This window comes from Salvelinus fontinalis, chromosome 18, assembly GCF_029448725.1.
Source record: "Salvelinus fontinalis isolate EN_2023a chromosome 18, ASM2944872v1, whole genome shotgun sequence".
Taxonomy (NCBI): domain Eukaryota; kingdom Metazoa; phylum Chordata; class Actinopteri; order Salmoniformes; family Salmonidae; genus Salvelinus; species Salvelinus fontinalis.
This window is the reverse complement of record NC_074682.1, coordinates 15,379,180-15,396,246: the sequence shown is the minus strand read 5'-3', so window position 1 is coordinate 15,396,246 and position 17,067 is coordinate 15,379,180. Positions and strand designations below refer to the sequence as shown.

Below are 17,067 nucleotides of genomic sequence, written 5' to 3'. Positions count from 1 at the left end.
GACTGAAATTTCGTTTTTCTAATGAGCAACAGAAAAGCACATGTGCTAGTCGTTGTGTTCGGTGGCTTTTTAACTTTTGTGCATAAACCCTCTCACTGTCATAAGTGCAAAAGATTTGGTAATGTGGAAAGTGCATGCATACGGGAAGAGTATTGAGTGCCAGCGGAGGTTATACTGTGTGTTGCAATTGTGGTGACGAACATGCACCCGAATTTCCTGATTGCCCTGTTAGGGTGAAGTAGAAAGATGTGACAAGAGTAAGGGCTGGCCAGCGAGGCTCCTATCTGGAAGCGAAGAAAAGAGTCGAAGGAGTGAGTAATGTTGATGATGCAATGGTAGTAGAACCTGCACCAGTGAATGTTTCTAGGCATCTGAAGGATGCTAATATAATCCACGTTAAAAAGGTGGACTTTGTGTCATTTATTGCAATGGTCATAAAATGATCAGCGTAAACAGAGAAGAAATCCGAGAAAATTGGTATCAGCTGAACGTTTTTTAGGACTAAATGTTTTACAAACTGAGGCCTTGCTAGGAATCCTGTTGAAGAATGTTCCACTCTCACAGGCCCCTGAGCCTGTTGGGATGTGATTTGAGTTGGACTGTGACTGAAGGAGTGGGATGATTTTTTTAATGTGTCTATTTTTCTATTTTGCATGATGTCTCCAAAAGGTTGATCAGTAGGAAAGAGGGTAAAAAAAGGGAAAGCTTATCAGTGCTGCTGAGGTTTGATAAGGTTTTGCCTGGGAAAAAGTACAAATTGGATTCCTTAGTTTCAATATCAGAGAATTTGTCCCGTCCCAATTGCAGTGTTTTAAATGCCAAAGAATGTGACATGTTCAGTGTAAAGGAAAGACTTGTGCCAAGTGTGGAGGGGAGTATGCTTCTGCTGGTCCTGGCATGGTTTCGAGACCTGTTCAGAAATCTTGTGCTCATGAATGTGCTGTGTCAAAGGACACTTTGATAGTGAAATAAAGTTAACTTCATAGCTTTCATTTCATTTTTATCAACACGCCTCAGGTTGCGGAGAGCAGAAATTGGAGGTTATTGTGGATAAGGCAAAATAGTTATTCAGGGTAACAGATGCTACTGCCGAAATGGTTGTTGACATGCTGAATAATCCTTAGGGGGGATTGTTTCAACATGATATCAGGTCTAATGGTTGGGGGGCTTGGGAGGTTTTTTGTTTGGGGGGTATAAATTAGTAGGGATTTATCTGGTTTTTACATTTTCTTTTCTTAGTAGTACAGAATTAGGCACGCCATGATTGATTGCACACTCCAGCACAGTATGCGGGGCATGCACATTAAACGTTTGTTTGCGGACCGCCACCGCCATGACATCATAGAAGAAGAAGACCCAACCAATGGTTGGCCAGCTATATACCGAATCTATCCGAGTTCAGCCGATGATTTCCGGCGTCGTCGAACCAGATTTTGACCCTGAGCAGTTGTTTACTATCGTTGAAATTTGATCGAGGATTGCAAAGACATCGCAAATGGTAATGTTGGTTAGCTAAATTAATAAAGAGAGGCGTTTTATTTTATGTGAATTTCACGGTTAGTTGCCTAGCATTGAGGTAGATTCGTGCTAGTGCCTGGCTAAGGTAGGTAGTTAGCTAGCCAGTAATTTTGGGTATTAAGCAAAGATGGTGGATAAAGGAATATAGTTCACCCTGGCCGTTTACCATTGAAAAAGGTAAGTTCCGGTCTACTTAACTGGGTGTGTCTCCCCTAGGCACCAATGCAAAGAACCAGAAAAAAACAGCGAGTGTGTTGTCTCGCTTCATTTTTGTCTGTGGTATTATCAAGAGCCATATTACTAGTGAACTTGCCATCTGGAACGCGGCACAATTCGTTTGTAAACAAATGCCTCATTGCGCAGACTAGTACGACTCGATGTAGAGAGTAAGTAAAATAGTAGATATGACACAATTTAAAATGTTTATGTTGTGTGTGCAATCAGGGTAGTTGTTAAAAAAAAGAAAAAAAGATTAGCCGATCAGATCGAAACTCCAGCGGTATAGATAGCTTTGCCTTACCCAACGATAGTATATTCTGACCCGGGGTGTTTTGTTAAGAGCCCAGGGGCTTGGTCTAATCCAGGGATGAGCAAATGGCCCACGGACCAATTAAAAATAAATAAGTAAAAGTGTCGTAATTGTAGTGTACATGGAGCCAAATGTGGGTGAATTTAATGGCTGAAAACTTTGCTCCAGTATCTTGCTAAAAGTTGGAATTCATCTATGGCGAGAGCACCAGCCTAGTTATGGACACATTAATACACTGTGATCAATTGGCGGTTAATTTAAGGATCGGACCCTTTTTTTTTTTTTTTTTTTTTTTAAATTTTCGCCTAAAATGACATGTCCAAATCTAACTGCCTGTAGCAAGGATATGCATATTCTTGATACCATTTGAAAGTTAACACTGAAGTTTGTGGAAATGGGAAATTAATGTAGGAGCATATAACACATTAGATCTGGAAAAGATAAAACAAAGAAAAACATGAGTTTTTTTTCTTGTTTTTGTACCATCATCTTTGAAATGCAAGAGAAAGGCCAGAATGTAATATTCCAGTTTAGGTGCAATTTAGATTCTGGCCACTAGGTGGCAGCAGTGTATGTGCAAAGTTTTAGACTGATTCAATGAACCATTGCACTTCTGTTTAAAATGTTGTATCAAGACTGCCCAAAGTCTTGGGGGGGGTGACACTGATCCTGTTAAGAATCCTACACTGTTCACTCAATTTCAGTTTGCGAGAAAACAAGCACTGAATAGTGTAGGGCAGGGGGTCAAACTCATTCCATGGAGGGCCTTGTGTCTGCGGGTCTTTGATTTTTCCTTTCAATTAAGACCTAGACAACTATGTGAGGGGAGTTCTTTACTAATTAGACCTTAATTGATCAATCAAGTACAAGGGAGGAGTGAAAACTCGCAACACTCGGCCCTCTATGGAATAAGTTTGACACGTGGTGTAAGGAATCATTGTACCATCTAAATCGCTGTGAAATATATAACAAATATATATTTTTAAAGCTGTTTGAAGCTGATGGACCAAAGATAAAAAGTTACTGTCGGTTTTGGACCACCAGCATCAAACAGCGGTTTTTGTCCACCAGCAAAATATACACTTACTGTAAGCAGTTTAGGAAAGTTGCACCCGGCTGTATTTTGAGAAACACCGTAAATGTGGAATGGAATAGTCCAATGGAAATGCGAGCGCAAGGTGAGAGGATGCGTAGTAGCCGAGGTGTGAAACAGCCGGGTGCAACTTTGCTAAACTGCGCACAGTAAGTGTATATTTTGTATCTGAAAGAAGATTTCTCGTTTTTATGAAAAAGTTAAGTTCCAAAGGTTTACAAAGCTATGTTGCAAGTGAGGTGTATTTGCGTTTAGACAGAGCGTTGGGATTAAATAGTACGTCCGAATTGTAGTTCACATGGAGCCAGCTGTGGTCCATACGATCAGCTGGGTATACCCCCCTTGAGTACGATAGTATAGCTAAACTAGCTTGTTCTGGAGGTCGAACCGATGGGCTATTGAAAGCATTGTACATTTATTTTCAACCAACCTTTACTTGCCGAAACTTTCTTAATTCTCAATTTGGAAGGCACGGGTGTCTTTTTCCAGTTGTAGGTGGAAAAATAAATGATAGTGCCACTAAGCCCAAACCAGATGGGATGGTGTATCGCTGCAGGTAGCCATGCTGTGGTAGCCATGCTGGTTAAGTGTGCCTTGAATTCTAAATAAATCACGACAGTGTCACCAGCAAAAGCACCCCTACACAATCAAACAACCTCCTCCATGCTTCACGGTGGGAACTACACATGCGGAGATCATCCGTTCACCTACTCTGCGTCTCACAAAGACACGGCAGTTGGAACCATAAACCTCCAATTTGGACTCATCAGACCAAAGCACAGAATTCCACCGGTCTAATGTCCATTGCTCATGTTTCTTGCCCCAAGCAAGTCTCTTCTTAATGGTGCCCTTTAGTAGTAGTTTCTTTGCAGCAATTTGACCACAAAGGCCTGATTCACGCAGTCTCCTCTAAACAGTTGATGTTGAGATGTGTCTCTGTGAAACATTTGGGCTGCAATCTGAGGTGCAGTTATTCTGGGTCTTCCTTTCCTGTGGTGGTCCTCATGAGAGACAGTTTCATCATAGCACTTGATAGTTTTTTGCGACTGCACTTGCAAAAACTTAAAGTTCTTGAAATTGTCCGGATTGACTGACCTTCATGTCTTAAAGTAATGGACAGTCATTTCTCTTTGCTTATTTGACCTGTTCTTGCAATAATATGGACTTGGTCAATTACCAAATAGGGCTATCTTCTGTATACCACCCCTACCTTGTCATAACACAACTGATTGGCTCAAACGCATTAAGAAGGAAATTAACTTTTAACAAGGCACACCTGTTAATTGAAATGCATTACATAAAGCTGGTTGAGAGAATGCCAAGAATGTGCAAAGCTGTCAAAGGCAAAGGGTCCTCTTCATGCGAAGGACGGGGATTTGGGCCGGGAGGAGCCATAAATCTTTCACCTCCGATTCTTTGAAGAAAGAATCTTTGTCCAGCCCGATGTGAATAATCCCTGTTATGATATCCTGAAGTACACTTTTTTGTAAAAAGTTACAAACAACGCAAAAACACACAGAATAGCACAATTGGTTAGGAGCCTGTAAAACAGCAGCCATCCCCTCCGGCGCAATAATACACTCCCTTTTATGAATGCCCAGGGTCGACATTATGGGCAGCCTTTAGGGGCCTGCCCTATCGTATCTCCTTGCCCATAGAAATAAAATGTATAAGTTGTTTGACCGAGATGCACACCGACAGAAAGACGTATTAATTTCAGTTAAATAATCTCTGCATGTGTACACCATGTATCTGATGCTGTCTGGATGAAAAGAGCGTGATATGTAATACAATTTCTGGCCAGACGGCATCAGATATGGGCTACATATACTGCCCTACCAAGCAAAAAGGCATTAATTGCTCATTTGTTCAAATGTGTTCATGTTATTTTTGCTACATTAAATACATGCTTAACCATGTGGACAAGTATCATGCGTTTTGGAGAAAATGGGGGTCATGTTAGCAGTAACTGCATAAAGTTACAGTGAAACCAAGGTATATAAAAGCAATTTCTTTCTATTCCAAGCTATGAGCAGTTACTGCCTTTTTGCTTGGTAGGGCAGTATAGGGGGGGCTTGCGCCGCGCTTCGCTCGTTTGCAAGCTTTTTTCTGGTGATATACAGTGACTTTGGAAAGTATTCAGACCCCTTGACTTTTTCTACATTTTGTTACGTTACAGCCTTATTCTAAAATTGCTTGAATTGTTTTTTCCCCCTCATCATTCTACACACAATACTGCTAATTTATAATTAAAAAAGAAAACTGATATCACATTTACAGAAGTATTCAAACCCTTTACTCAGTAAGTACTTTGTTTTTAGAAACTTTGGCTGCGACTACAGCCTCAAGTCTTCTTGGGTATGATGCTACAAGCTTGGCACACCTGTATTTGGAGAGTTTATCCCATTCTTCTCTGCAGATTCTCTCAAGCTCTGTTCGGTTGGATGGGGAGCGTTGCTGCACAGCTATTTTAAGGTCTCTCCAGAGACGTTTCGATTGGGTTCAAGTCCGGGCTCTGGCTGGGCCACTCAAGGACATTCAGAGACTTGTCCCGAAGCCATTCCTGCGTTGTCTTGGTTGTGTGCTTAGGGTCATGGTCCTGTTGAAAGGTGAACCTTTGCCCCCAGTCTGAGGTCCTGATCACTCTGGAACAGGTTTTAAATCAAGGATTTCAGTACTTTGCTCTGTTCATCTTTGCCTCGATCCTGACTAGTCTCCCAGTCTCTGCCGCTAAAAAACATCCCCACAGCATGATGCTGCCACCACCACCATGCTTCACCATAGGGATGGTGCCAGGTTTCTTCCAGACATGACACTTGGCATTCAGGCCAAAGAGTTCAATCTTGGTTTCACCAGACCAGAGAATCTGGTTTCTCATGGTCTGAGAATCTGTAGGTACCTTTGGGCAAACTCCAAACGGGCTGTCATGTGCCTTTTACTGAGGATTGGCTTCCGTCTGGCCACTACCATAAAGGCCCGACTGGTGGAGTGCTGCAGAGAATGTTGTGCTTCTGCAAGGTTCTTCCATCTCCACAGAGGAACTCTAGAGGTCGGTCAAACTTCTTCCATTTAAGAATGATGGCGGCCACTGTGTTCTTGGGGACCTTCAATGCTGCAGAAATGTTTTGGTACCCTTCCCCAGATCTGTGCATCGACACAATCCTGTCTCGGAGCTCTACCGACATTTCCTTCGACCTCATGGCTTGTTTTTTGCTGTGACGTGCACTGTCAACTGTTTTACCTTTTTATAGACAGTTGTGTGCCTTTCCAAATCATGTCCAATCAATTAAATTTACCAAAGGTGGACTCCAATCAAGTTGTAGAAAAATCTAAGATTATAAACGGAAACAGGATGCACCTGAGCTCAAATTCGAGTCTCATAACAAAGGGTCTGACTACTTATGTAAATAAGGTATCACTTCATTTTTTTAAAATAAAATGTGCTAAAATTTCTAAACCTGTTTTCGCTTTGCCATTATGGGTTTGGGTGTGTAGATTGCTGAGGATTTATGATTTATTTAATCCATTTTAGAATGAGGCTATAACGTAACAAACTTTGGAAAAAGTCAAGGGGTCTGAACACTTTCCGAAGGCACTGTATACTAAACAAAAATATAAATGCAACATGCAACAATTTCAAAGATTTTACTGAGTTAGTTCACATAAGGAAATCAGTAAATTGAAATACATTCATTAGGCCCTAATCTATGGATTTCACATGACTGGGATTACAGATAGCTTTTTTTTTTTAAAGGGCGTGGATCATAAAACCAGTAAGTATCTGGTGTGCCCATCATTTGTCTCATGTAACGCAACATCTCCTTCACATAGAGTTTATCTGGCTGTTGATTGTGGCCTGTGGAATGTTGTCCCACTCTTCAATGGCTGTGCTAAGTGGAATACGCTGTCATACATGTCAATCCAGAGCATCCCAAACATGCTCAATGGGTGACATGTCGGGTCACCCGACATGTCACCCATTGAGCATGTTTGGGATGCTCTGGATTGACATGTATGACAGCGTATTCCACTTAGCACAGCCATTGAAGAGTGGCCATGGCAGGCCATGGAAGAACTGGGACATTTTCAGCTTCCAGGAAGTGTGTACAGATCCTTGCGACATTGGGCCGTGCATTATCATGCTGGAACAGGAGGTCATGGCGGTAGATTAATGGTACAACAATGAGCTTGAGGGTCTCATCACGGTATCTCAGTGCATTCATAATACCATCAATAAAATGCAATTGTGTTTGTTGTACGTACCTTATACCTGCCCATACCATAACCCCACCACCACCATGGGGCACTTTGTTCAAACGTTGACATAAGAAAACAGCAGGCCCACACGACACCATACACGTGGTCTGTGGTTGTAAGGCAAATTTGAATTACTGCCAAATTCTCTAAAATGACAGGCGGTGGCTTATGGTAGAGAAATGAACATTAAATTCCCTGGCAACAGCTCTGGTGGACAATCCTGCAGTCAGCATGCCAATTGCATGCTCCAGGATCATTAGCTTCTTAAAAAAATAAATAGCTGTGGGTTGTTTCAAATCACAAATGTGTAGGCCTATGCCTATTTGGGAAGGCCGCAATTTGGGTAGTGCCCGTGGCAATAGGTCTAGCTGATTGAGTTGCGGCTGTCAGTGAAAAGCGTCTAAAATATACTGGACAAAAATATAAATGCAACATGCAACAATTTCAACGATTTTACAGAGTTACAGTTCATATAAGGAAATCAGTCATTTGAAATAAATAAATTAGGCTCTAATCTATGGATTCCACATGACTGGACAGGGGCATAGCCATAGGTGGGCATTGGCCCACCCATGGGGGAGCCAGGCCTAGCCAATCAGAATTCAGTTTTTCCCCACAAAGGGGCTTTTTAACACACTGAAACACTCCTCCGTTAAATCAGCAGTCTGGGTGGCTGGTCTCAGATGATCCTGCAGGTTAAGAACCCGGATGTGGAGGTCATGGGCTGGCGTGGTTACACGTGGTCTGCGGTTGTGAAGCTGGTTGGACGTACTGACGAATTCTCTAAAACGACGTTTGAGGCAGATTATGGAGAGCAATGAACATTAAATGTTCTGGCAACAGTTCTGGTGGACATTCCTGTAGTCAGCATGCCAATTGCATGCTCCCTCAAAACTTTTGGCATCTGTGGCATTGTGTTGTTTGACAAAACTGCACATTTTAGAGCAACCTTTTATTGTCCCCAGCACACTTGATATGCCACATCTGTCAGGTGGATTGATTATCTTGGCAAATGAGAAACTCTCACTAAGGTTTGTAAACAAATTTGTGCACAGAATTTGAGAGAAGTATGCTATTTGTGCGTCAGGAAAATTTCTGGGATATTTTATTTCAGCTAATGAAAAATGGGACCAACACTTTACATGTTGCATTTATATTTTTGTTCAGTATGTGTGTGAAGATGTGTCTTGAGTGTCATTTAAAATATTGCATCAAGACGATGGAGGGGTGTGTGGCAAAGACATGGTGTGTCTCTTCAGAATGCATACATATGTAGGAAAGTGACATTGTCAATGTCTGTCTTAAAATCCCACATACACCACTAATAAATTGAGCTTCTCAGTCATTTTCTCTTCACCTCACACAAGTAAATAAAGTCAGTTTTTTTAACATCCATTGAGAATGATAGTTCCTCAGTATTTGAAAAATCTTTCCAACACTGCCGGCCTCGATAAATCAACAAGCCTCGGTGTGAAAGAGAAAAATATCATGATCTGATGATCCCACATATCCAGTGGCTGTCCCGAGCTCACTGGCACATCAAACTCTGAGGGCCCTGAATAGGCTAGTTAATACGATGTTGCCATTCAGCTAGCTAGCAACAGGCCCGACCCAGTGATAATTTGATGCGTTGCACTTCACTAGCAATAGCTCAAATCAAGACAGATTGAAAGAGAGGCAGACAGGCGTAGTAGAGAGATTAATGTAATTGAAGGAACACACATTTTCACCCGGATATTTTCTACTGTTTTAATTTTTTTGACTTTAAGTCCATGTATTTCAAGTAGTTGATGTAAGGTATAGGCCCTACTGCTGAATTGGCCATAGGCTATCTCTGAGTTCCTTGCTCTCATTTCTTTAATTATTACCGTCTATTGAATGGGCTAGTTTAGCTATGCCACTGGAGGTTTGATCTGATTGGCAAGATGATTATGATCTTCTGATGTTTATCTCTTCCAGGACAGTGAAGTGTCAGACTTCGAGCCTGCACCGGGGCTTGTGAGCAGTATGGAGGGGGAGAAGGCACCGGTGTACTGCATTTGTCGAAAACCTGACATCAATTGCTTCATGATGTGAGTTTAATCAGATGATCATACAAGTAAACATTAAATGACTTTGAAGCATTAACCTTGGTTTCATAGGGCTCACATCTGTTTTTCTTGTAGTGGTTGTGACAATTGCAATGAGTGGTTTCATGGTAACTGCATCAATCTCACAGAGAAGATGGCCAAAGCTATCAGGCAGTGGTACTGCCTGCGATGCCAAGGTGAGGTTTTAATGGTTTACCATTCACTATCATTCACATTGGGTACTCACATGTGCTTTCTAACCTCACACAATGTCTGTTGCTTTTGATTAGACGACAACCCATCATTGGAGATAAAATACCGTCCAAAGAAGAGCCGTGAAAAGGAGGCAGAGAGCCAGAGAGAGCCAGAGAGAAATTTTGAAAGACAGAACAGCACTCCAGATTATACATCTGAAAAGCGCCGTGGATCAAATGTTAGTTATTTTACATCTAAACGTTATGTCCCCACTTTCTTTCAATGTATCTTTGGAGCTACTCTGTTGGCAAACATACAGTGCTTTCAGAAAGTATTCATACCCCTTGACTTATTCCACATTTTGTTGTGTTACAGCCCGAATTCAAAATGGATCAAATAAAATGTTTCTCTCACCCATCTACACACAATATCCCATAATGACAAAGTGAAAACACGTTTTTAGACATTTGCGCACATTTATTGAAAATTAAATACAGATATCTGATTTACATAAGTTTTCACACTCCTTTGGCAGTGATTATAGCTGAGTCTTTCTGGGTAAGTCTCTAATAGCTTTCCACAGCTGGATTGTGCAACATTTCCCCATTATTCTTTTTAAAAAATGTTCAAGCTCTGTCAAGTTGGTTGTTGATCATTGCTAGACCAACATTTTCAGGTAATGCCATAGATTTTCAAGTAGATTTAAGTCTGTAACTGTAACTCAGCTACTCAGGAACATTCACTGTCTTCTTTGTAAGCAACTCCAGTGTAGATTTGGCATTGTGTTTTGGGTAATTGCCCTGCTGAAAGGTGAATTCCTCTCCTAGTGTCTGGTGGAAAGCAGACAATCAGGTTTTCCTCTAGGATTTTGATTGTGCTTAGCTCCATTCCATTTATTTTCTATCCTGAAAAACTCCCCAGTCCTTAATGATAACAAGCTTACCCATAACATGATGCAGCCACCACTATTCTTCAAAATATGGAGAGTGGTTCTCAGTAATATATTGGATTGGATTTGCTCCAAACATAACACTTTGTATTCAGGACAAAAAGCTTTGCCACATTTTTTGCAGTATTACTTTAGTGCCTTGTTGCAAACAGGATGCATGTTTTGGAATATTTGTATTCTGTACAGGCTTCCTTTTCACTCTGTCATTTAGGTTAGTATTGTGGAGTAACTACAATGTTGTTGATCCATCCTCGGGTTTCTCCTATCACAGCCATTAAACTCTGTAACTGTTTTAAAGTCACCATTGGCCTCATGGTGAAATCTCTGAGCAGTTTCCTTCCTTTCCGGCAACAAAGTTATGAAGGAGGCCTGTATCTTTGTAGTGACTGGGTGTATTGATACACCGTCCAAAGTTTTGTGAATAACTTCATCATCCTCAAAGGGATAACACTATTATTGTTAAACTCTATTATTGCACACAGAGTGAGTCCATGCAACTTATGTGACTTTTTAAGCAAATATTTATTCCTGAACTTATTTAGGATTGCCTTAATAACTTCTTATGGCTGGGGGCAGTATTGAGTAGCTTGGATGAATAAGGTGCCCAGAGTAAACTGCCTGCTACTCAGTCCCAGAAGCTAAGATATGCATATTAGTGAATTTGGATAGAAAACACTCTGAAGTTTCTAAAACTGTTTGAATGATGTCTGTGAGTATAACAGAACTCATATGGCAGGCAAAAACCTGAGAAAAAAGGGTGGTTTTTGAGGTTTGTAGGTTTGCCTATCCAATATACAGTGCCTTTGGGGTCATATTGCACTTCATACGGCTTCCACTAGATGTCAACAGTCTTTAGAACCTTGTGTGATGCTTCTACTGTGAAGAATGAGGGAAGGAGAGCTCTTTGAGTCAGGTATCTGGCATGAGCTGACCACGCGCGCTCCCGTGAGAGCGACCTGCGTTCCATCGCATTTCTGAAGACAAAGGAATTCTCTGGTTGAAACATTATTGAAGATTTATGTTAAAAACATCCTAAAGATTGATTCTAAACATCGTTTGACATGTTTCTACTGACTGTAATATAACTTTTTTTTACTTTTCGTCCGTAATTTCCGCGTGATCAATTTGGATTTTGGAACTAAACGCGCGAACAAAAAGGAGGTATTTGGATGGACGTTATCGATAACTATGGACGTTATCGAACAAAACAAAAATTTATTGTCGAACTGGGATTCCTGGGAGTGCATTCTGATGAAGATCATCAAAGGTAAGTGAATATTTATAATGCTATTTCTGACTTCTGTTGACTCCACAACATGGAGGATATTTGTATGGCTTGTTTGGGCTCTGAGCGCTGTACTCAGATTATAGCATGGTGTGCTTTTTCCGTAAAGTTTTTTTAAATCTGACACAGCGGTTGCATTAAGGAGAAGTTTATCTTAAGTTCCATGTATAGTACTTGTATCTTTTATAAATGTTTATTATGAGTATTTCTGTAAATTGATGTGGCTCTCTGCAAAATCACCGGATGTTTTGGAAGCAAAACATTACTGAACATAACGCGCCAATGTTAACTAAGATTTTTGGATATAAATATGAACTTTATCAAACAAAACATACATGTATTGTGTAACATGAAGTCCTATGAGTGTCATCTGATGAAGATCATCAAAGGTTAGTGATTCATTTTATCTCTTTCTGCTTTTTGTGACTGCTCTCTTTGGCTGAAAAATGGCTGTGTTTTTCTGTGACTAGGTGCTGACCTAACATAATCGTTTGGTGTGCTTTCGTCGTAAAGCCTTTTTGAAATCGGACACTGGCTGGATTTACAACAAGTTTATCTTTAAAATGGTTTAAAATAGTTGTATGTTTGAGGAAATTTAATTATGAGATTTATGTTGTTTGAATTTGGCGCCCTGCACTTTCACTGGCTGTTGTCAAGTCGATCCCGTTAACGGGATCTCAGCCATAAGAAGTTGCCTTAACAAAGGGATTGAATACTTATTGACTCAAGACATTTCAGCTTTTCATTTTTTATTATTTTGTTAAAATTTAGAAAAACAAAGTTCCACTTTGACATTATGTGGTATTATGTGTATGCCAGTGACACAAATCTTAATCAATTTTAAAATCAGTCTAACACAACAAAATGTGGAAAAAGTCAAGGGGTATGAATATTTTCTGAAGGCACTGTATCTTTGTCTCTTTTCTGTTTCTCAGGTTAAGCGCTCCGCTCGTATGTGTGGGGAGTGCGAGCCTTGCTTGAGGACTGAGGACTGTGCCACATGCGACTTCTGCAAGGATATGAAGAAATTTGGTGGTCCCAACAAAATAAGACAGAAGTGTCGATTTAGGCAGTGTGATGTCCGAGCCAGGGTCAGTTTCCTAATGAGACTATGCCATCAATCTTATTTTTCCTCCTAACTTATTTTCACCTGGTCAAAAAACAGTTGTAGTCTTGCAAACAATGTGACATAATGTCTCTTATTCTCTGCAGAAAATGTTGCGTGTGAAGGATGAAGAGTTTAATTTGCGTGAAAGGAGGGACAATTCCTACCACCGGCGAAGACGATATTCAGATGACTACGATAGTGAGGCAGAACTCTACGAAAAGTACAAGGCGGCAGGATACGACGAAAACATGGTATTACAATATAATTTTCAGCCTAGTTTCTCATTTATCTAACAACAACAACAAATTGAAATGCATTCAAAATACACACAGATCATCTTTAGCTTGGGCAGCACTTTCAAGTATTTTGAATGTGGGTTCATCTATTGTTTTTGTTTAACCCAGCCATGGCTCAGTAATGAGGATGACGGCCCTCCCTTCAGCCCTGTCCTGCGAAAGAAAGCTGTTAAGGTCAAGCATGTGAAGAGACGGGCAAATAAATTTGACAAGAAAGTAAGCTAATTTTATTTTTAGATCTAGCAAACACACAAAGATTACTGTTACTTGTATCCATGCAGTTGCCGTCCACATCTACCAGATATTTGAATATTTCAGCTTTTGTATTTTATGGCATCATGGGAATATTACTGTTATGACAAAATACATAAAAGTGAAATGATTTTACATGACAATATAATATGTGTGCAATGGGATTTGTTTTTGTGAATTTACATCAGAAAGAGTCACGGCGGCACAAACAGAAGCAGAAGCACAAGGACAAACTTAGGCACAACAATAAGGGCGATGCCAGAGATGGAGGGCAGCGGCAGTGCCTCGGGCCCAGCTGTGTGGAGGCAGCACGAGCCAACTCCAAATACTGCTCAGAGGAATGTGGCATAAAGCTGGCTGCCAAGTAAGAACACAAACTACAACACTGACACAATGCAACAGTAAGAAAATGTGTCAACTGTAAAATACTTTGTTTCTGTTTGTGCAGCCGGATCTTTGAGATTCTCCCTCAGCGTATCCAGCAGTGGCAGCAGAGCCCCTGCGTCGCTGAGGAGCAGGGCAAGAAGCAACTGGAGCGGATCCGGAGGGATCAGCAGAACGCCCGCATACGCCTCACCGACATGGAGAAACGCTTCCACGAGCTGGAGGGCATCATTGCCAAGGCCAAGCAGCAGGTGGTACAGCAGGATGAGGAGGTGAGCCCCTTCAGTATAAGAATTTTTGTTGTTGTTGCCCACTGCAGTATTTATCCAGTGAGGTCAAAGCTCCTCAACTAGAGATATGTTTTTCCCGTTTGGGTTAAAATCTTTCTTTTGTTAATCTTTTGGTTCCTGTTTCAGGCGAATGAAGGGGATAATGAAGAAACAGATCTGTTGATTTTCTGTGTGTCCTGCAGTCATCCTATCAACCCAAAAGTGGCATTGCGACACATGGAGAGATGTTATGCTAAGGTGAGTCTGTGATCATCATAATATATGCGCTAACGTTTTTGACTGGGAAACATGCGACAGGTTTCAGACAGAGACTTCCTGTTTAGTTTCTCTCATCTTGGTTCTGGACAGTTCTGGACAGTTTGTGGTATATATCCAGACTGCAGTGCACTTGCCTGATAAGTGTCTGCTTGCAGTTGCTGCAACATCCTATATGGGGAGAAGATGAAACGTACAGAATGAACACTTAATATAGAGTACTAACAATACGAATATATAAGTTGCAAATATGCACTCCTACCAAAACGACCAAGGAAATGTGTACTCTTTACTGTATAAACTGATAACATTCTGTATTTCGCTCTCTTTTGCGTTGACAGTATGAGAGCCAGACTTCTTTTGGTTCCATGTACCCAACTAAGATTGAAGGGTAAGAGAGTCAAGCACTTTGAATGGGTTTGCTAGAAGTGGACTTTGTTTCCATATTGTTTCACCAAGGTATTCTATGTGCTTTTTGTTTTCTCAGAGCAACAAGACTGTTCTGCGATGTGTACAATCCCCAGAGCAAGACCTACTGCAAGAGGCTTCAGGTCTTGTGCCCAGAGCATTCCAGGGACCCAAAGGTCGGTGATGATTGGCAAGTCAAATCCAAAGAACTTTGTCATAAAGCACACTAATTGTCCTGCTGTTTACTTATGATTTGTACCTTGGCTTCTCTTGCCCTTTTCATGTTTTGTGGGTAGGTCCCAGTGGATGAGGTGTGCGGCTGTCCTCTGGTCCGTAATGTGTTTGAGGTGACGGGAGAATACTGCAGGGTTTCTAAGCGCAAATGTAATAAGCACTACAACTGGGAGAAGCTCAGAAGAGCCGAGGTGGACCTGGAGCGTGTCCGAGTGGTTAGTAGTGGAATGCACCACATCAATCTCTTATTTTAGGCCACTTCATCCAGGTTGGGGTCAATTCCATTAGAATTCCTGTAGATTAGAATCAGAAAGATCCCAGAATTCCAGTTCATCTTTTGATTTCTAGCTAACTTGAATTGGAATTGACTAAGACCCTGGTTATAACAAACATATAATTGGTAGTGGTAGTTGATACGATCGTGAAAGTGAATTTTAAACAACATTTGATTTCAAAGACAGTTTTCAAAAATTATTTTAGTATATTAATCATTACACGTTGCTTTTCTCCCAAAATGTATTTGTGAACAGTGGTACAAACTAGACGAGCTCTTTGAGCAGGAGCGCAACATGAGGTCTGCTATGACCAACAGGGCAGGTCTACTTGCTCTCATTCTGCACCAAACCATTCAGCACGACCCCCTGACAACGGATCTCCGTTGCAACAAGGACAGATAGACAGCCACATCTGCATCTTCATGTTATTTCTGAGTGGCATTTTTGTACATTTGTCAGATTTATAGTATATCTTTCCCTCTTTTTGTAGAGACTTTGGCTATTTTTATTTAGGATTTTAAGACCTTTGTGCTTAAATTGATGAACTGAAATATTTGAATGGTAAATGAATATATTTTTCCTTGTGTCCAGTACTATTGCTGCACTGTCACTGCTGGTATCTCTCTAGTCAAAAAAATAAAGGATATGTGTACAACACAAGAAGTTGATAATTTTCTGTTGCATTTATATTTGTTTTGAGTATTTTGCTTTGTATCTTTGTTTGACGTTTGTCTCACCATGTGTAATATCATTCTATTAACGCACCCACTAAGAAACAGGTACACCAGTGGTTTCAAACCTTTAGTTGCACTATACCACAGTCAACTGTTAAGTTGTCATGAGATGGAATATTCCACACATTCACACGACAAGTTAGTTTAGTAGTCGTTAGCTAGATACTTTTTTATTAAGAAATATAAAATATACAGTCATACTTTAGTATACCAACAAAAAAAGACAAACGCGCTAGCTGCTAAAAGCAGGCATTTCACGCGAGCGAGAAAGGATACGTCTAAACGGTATAATTGGGACGTCCCAACTCTGACGTCGACCCACTGAAGTTCGGTTAAGCGAAGCGAGAGGTTTTACTCCACCCAAAATCTGGCGAAGTGAGGAATTTTTGTATGGAGGTCAATGAGTGTCGAATTTGGTCAAAAATACATTGAATTGCTCAATTTCTACGTGAGGCTTATTTGGTTGAATATATGTTTTGTAATGGATAGGTTGTTATGAGTGGATGCACGTAGCATTTCGGCAACTTTGGAAAAAAACAACTTAATTTTGGAGTTATGTCTGTTGTCATGGAGATATAGGACTGAGTCATCATGGACATAACCTGTTTTAGCATGGACATTGCCATTGAGGGGTTCCACCATTTCAAAGTAGTCAACTGCGTGGCTATTCCTATGATTTTCAAGCAATCAGCAAATGAAGAAGAAAATTGACTACTTTAAAATAGAGAGTCTCTGGCACTGCCCATGCTGTAGAAGATGCTACAATGTCACAGATACAAAGATGAGTCCTTTATTCAATTCAAGGGGCTTTATTGGCATGGGAAACATATGTTTACATTGCCAAACAAGTGAAATGGATCAACAAAAGTGAAATAATCAAAAAGAGAGCAGTAAATATTAAACTCACGCAAGTTTCAAAAGAATAAAGACATTTCA

The 17,067-nt window shown here is 40.7% G+C and overlaps 1 protein-coding gene across 3 annotated transcripts; it reads left to right on the top strand.

Moving 5' to 3' along the window:
* The first annotated feature begins 1,390 nt into the window (after positions 1–1,390).
* Positions 1,391–16,062, top strand: LOC129815038 (CXXC-type zinc finger protein 1-like). 3 transcript variants are annotated; one of them, XM_055868331.1, is made up of 14 exons: positions 1,391–1,498; positions 9,357–9,469; positions 9,563–9,663; positions 9,757–9,899; positions 12,831–12,986; positions 13,108–13,254; positions 13,408–13,515; positions 13,740–13,915; positions 14,000–14,207; positions 14,352–14,462; positions 14,822–14,871; positions 14,968–15,064; positions 15,185–15,337; positions 15,653–16,062. In XM_055868331.1, the coding sequence occupies exons 1-14, from the start codon at positions 1,496–1,498 to the stop codon at positions 15,797–15,799; spliced, it is 1,713 nt and encodes a 570-aa protein (XP_055724306.1). In that variant the 5' UTR covers positions 1,391–1,495; the 3' UTR covers positions 15,800–16,062. The 3 variants fall into 3 exon arrangements, with proteins under 3 accessions (XP_055724306.1, XP_055724307.1, XP_055724308.1); XM_055868332.1 differs by lacking the exon at positions 1,391–1,498 and adding an exon at positions 1,507–1,695; XM_055868333.1 differs by lacking the exon at positions 1,391–1,498 and adding an exon at positions 1,735–1,904.
* Positions 16,063–17,067: the final 1,005 nt, after the last annotated feature.

What these genes read in the sequence shown, in the direction of transcription:
- LOC129815038 (XM_055868331.1), top strand. An exon ending in GACATCAATTGCTTCATGAT is followed by an intron (nt 9,470 to 9,562) that starts GTGAGTTTAATC and finishes TTTTTCTTGTAG; the next exon opens with TGGTTGTGACAATTGCAATG. An exon ending in AGTGTGATGTCCGAGCCAGG is followed by an intron (nt 12,987 to 13,107) that starts GTCAGTTTCCTA and finishes TATTCTCTGCAG; the next exon opens with AAAATGTTGCGTGTGAAGGA.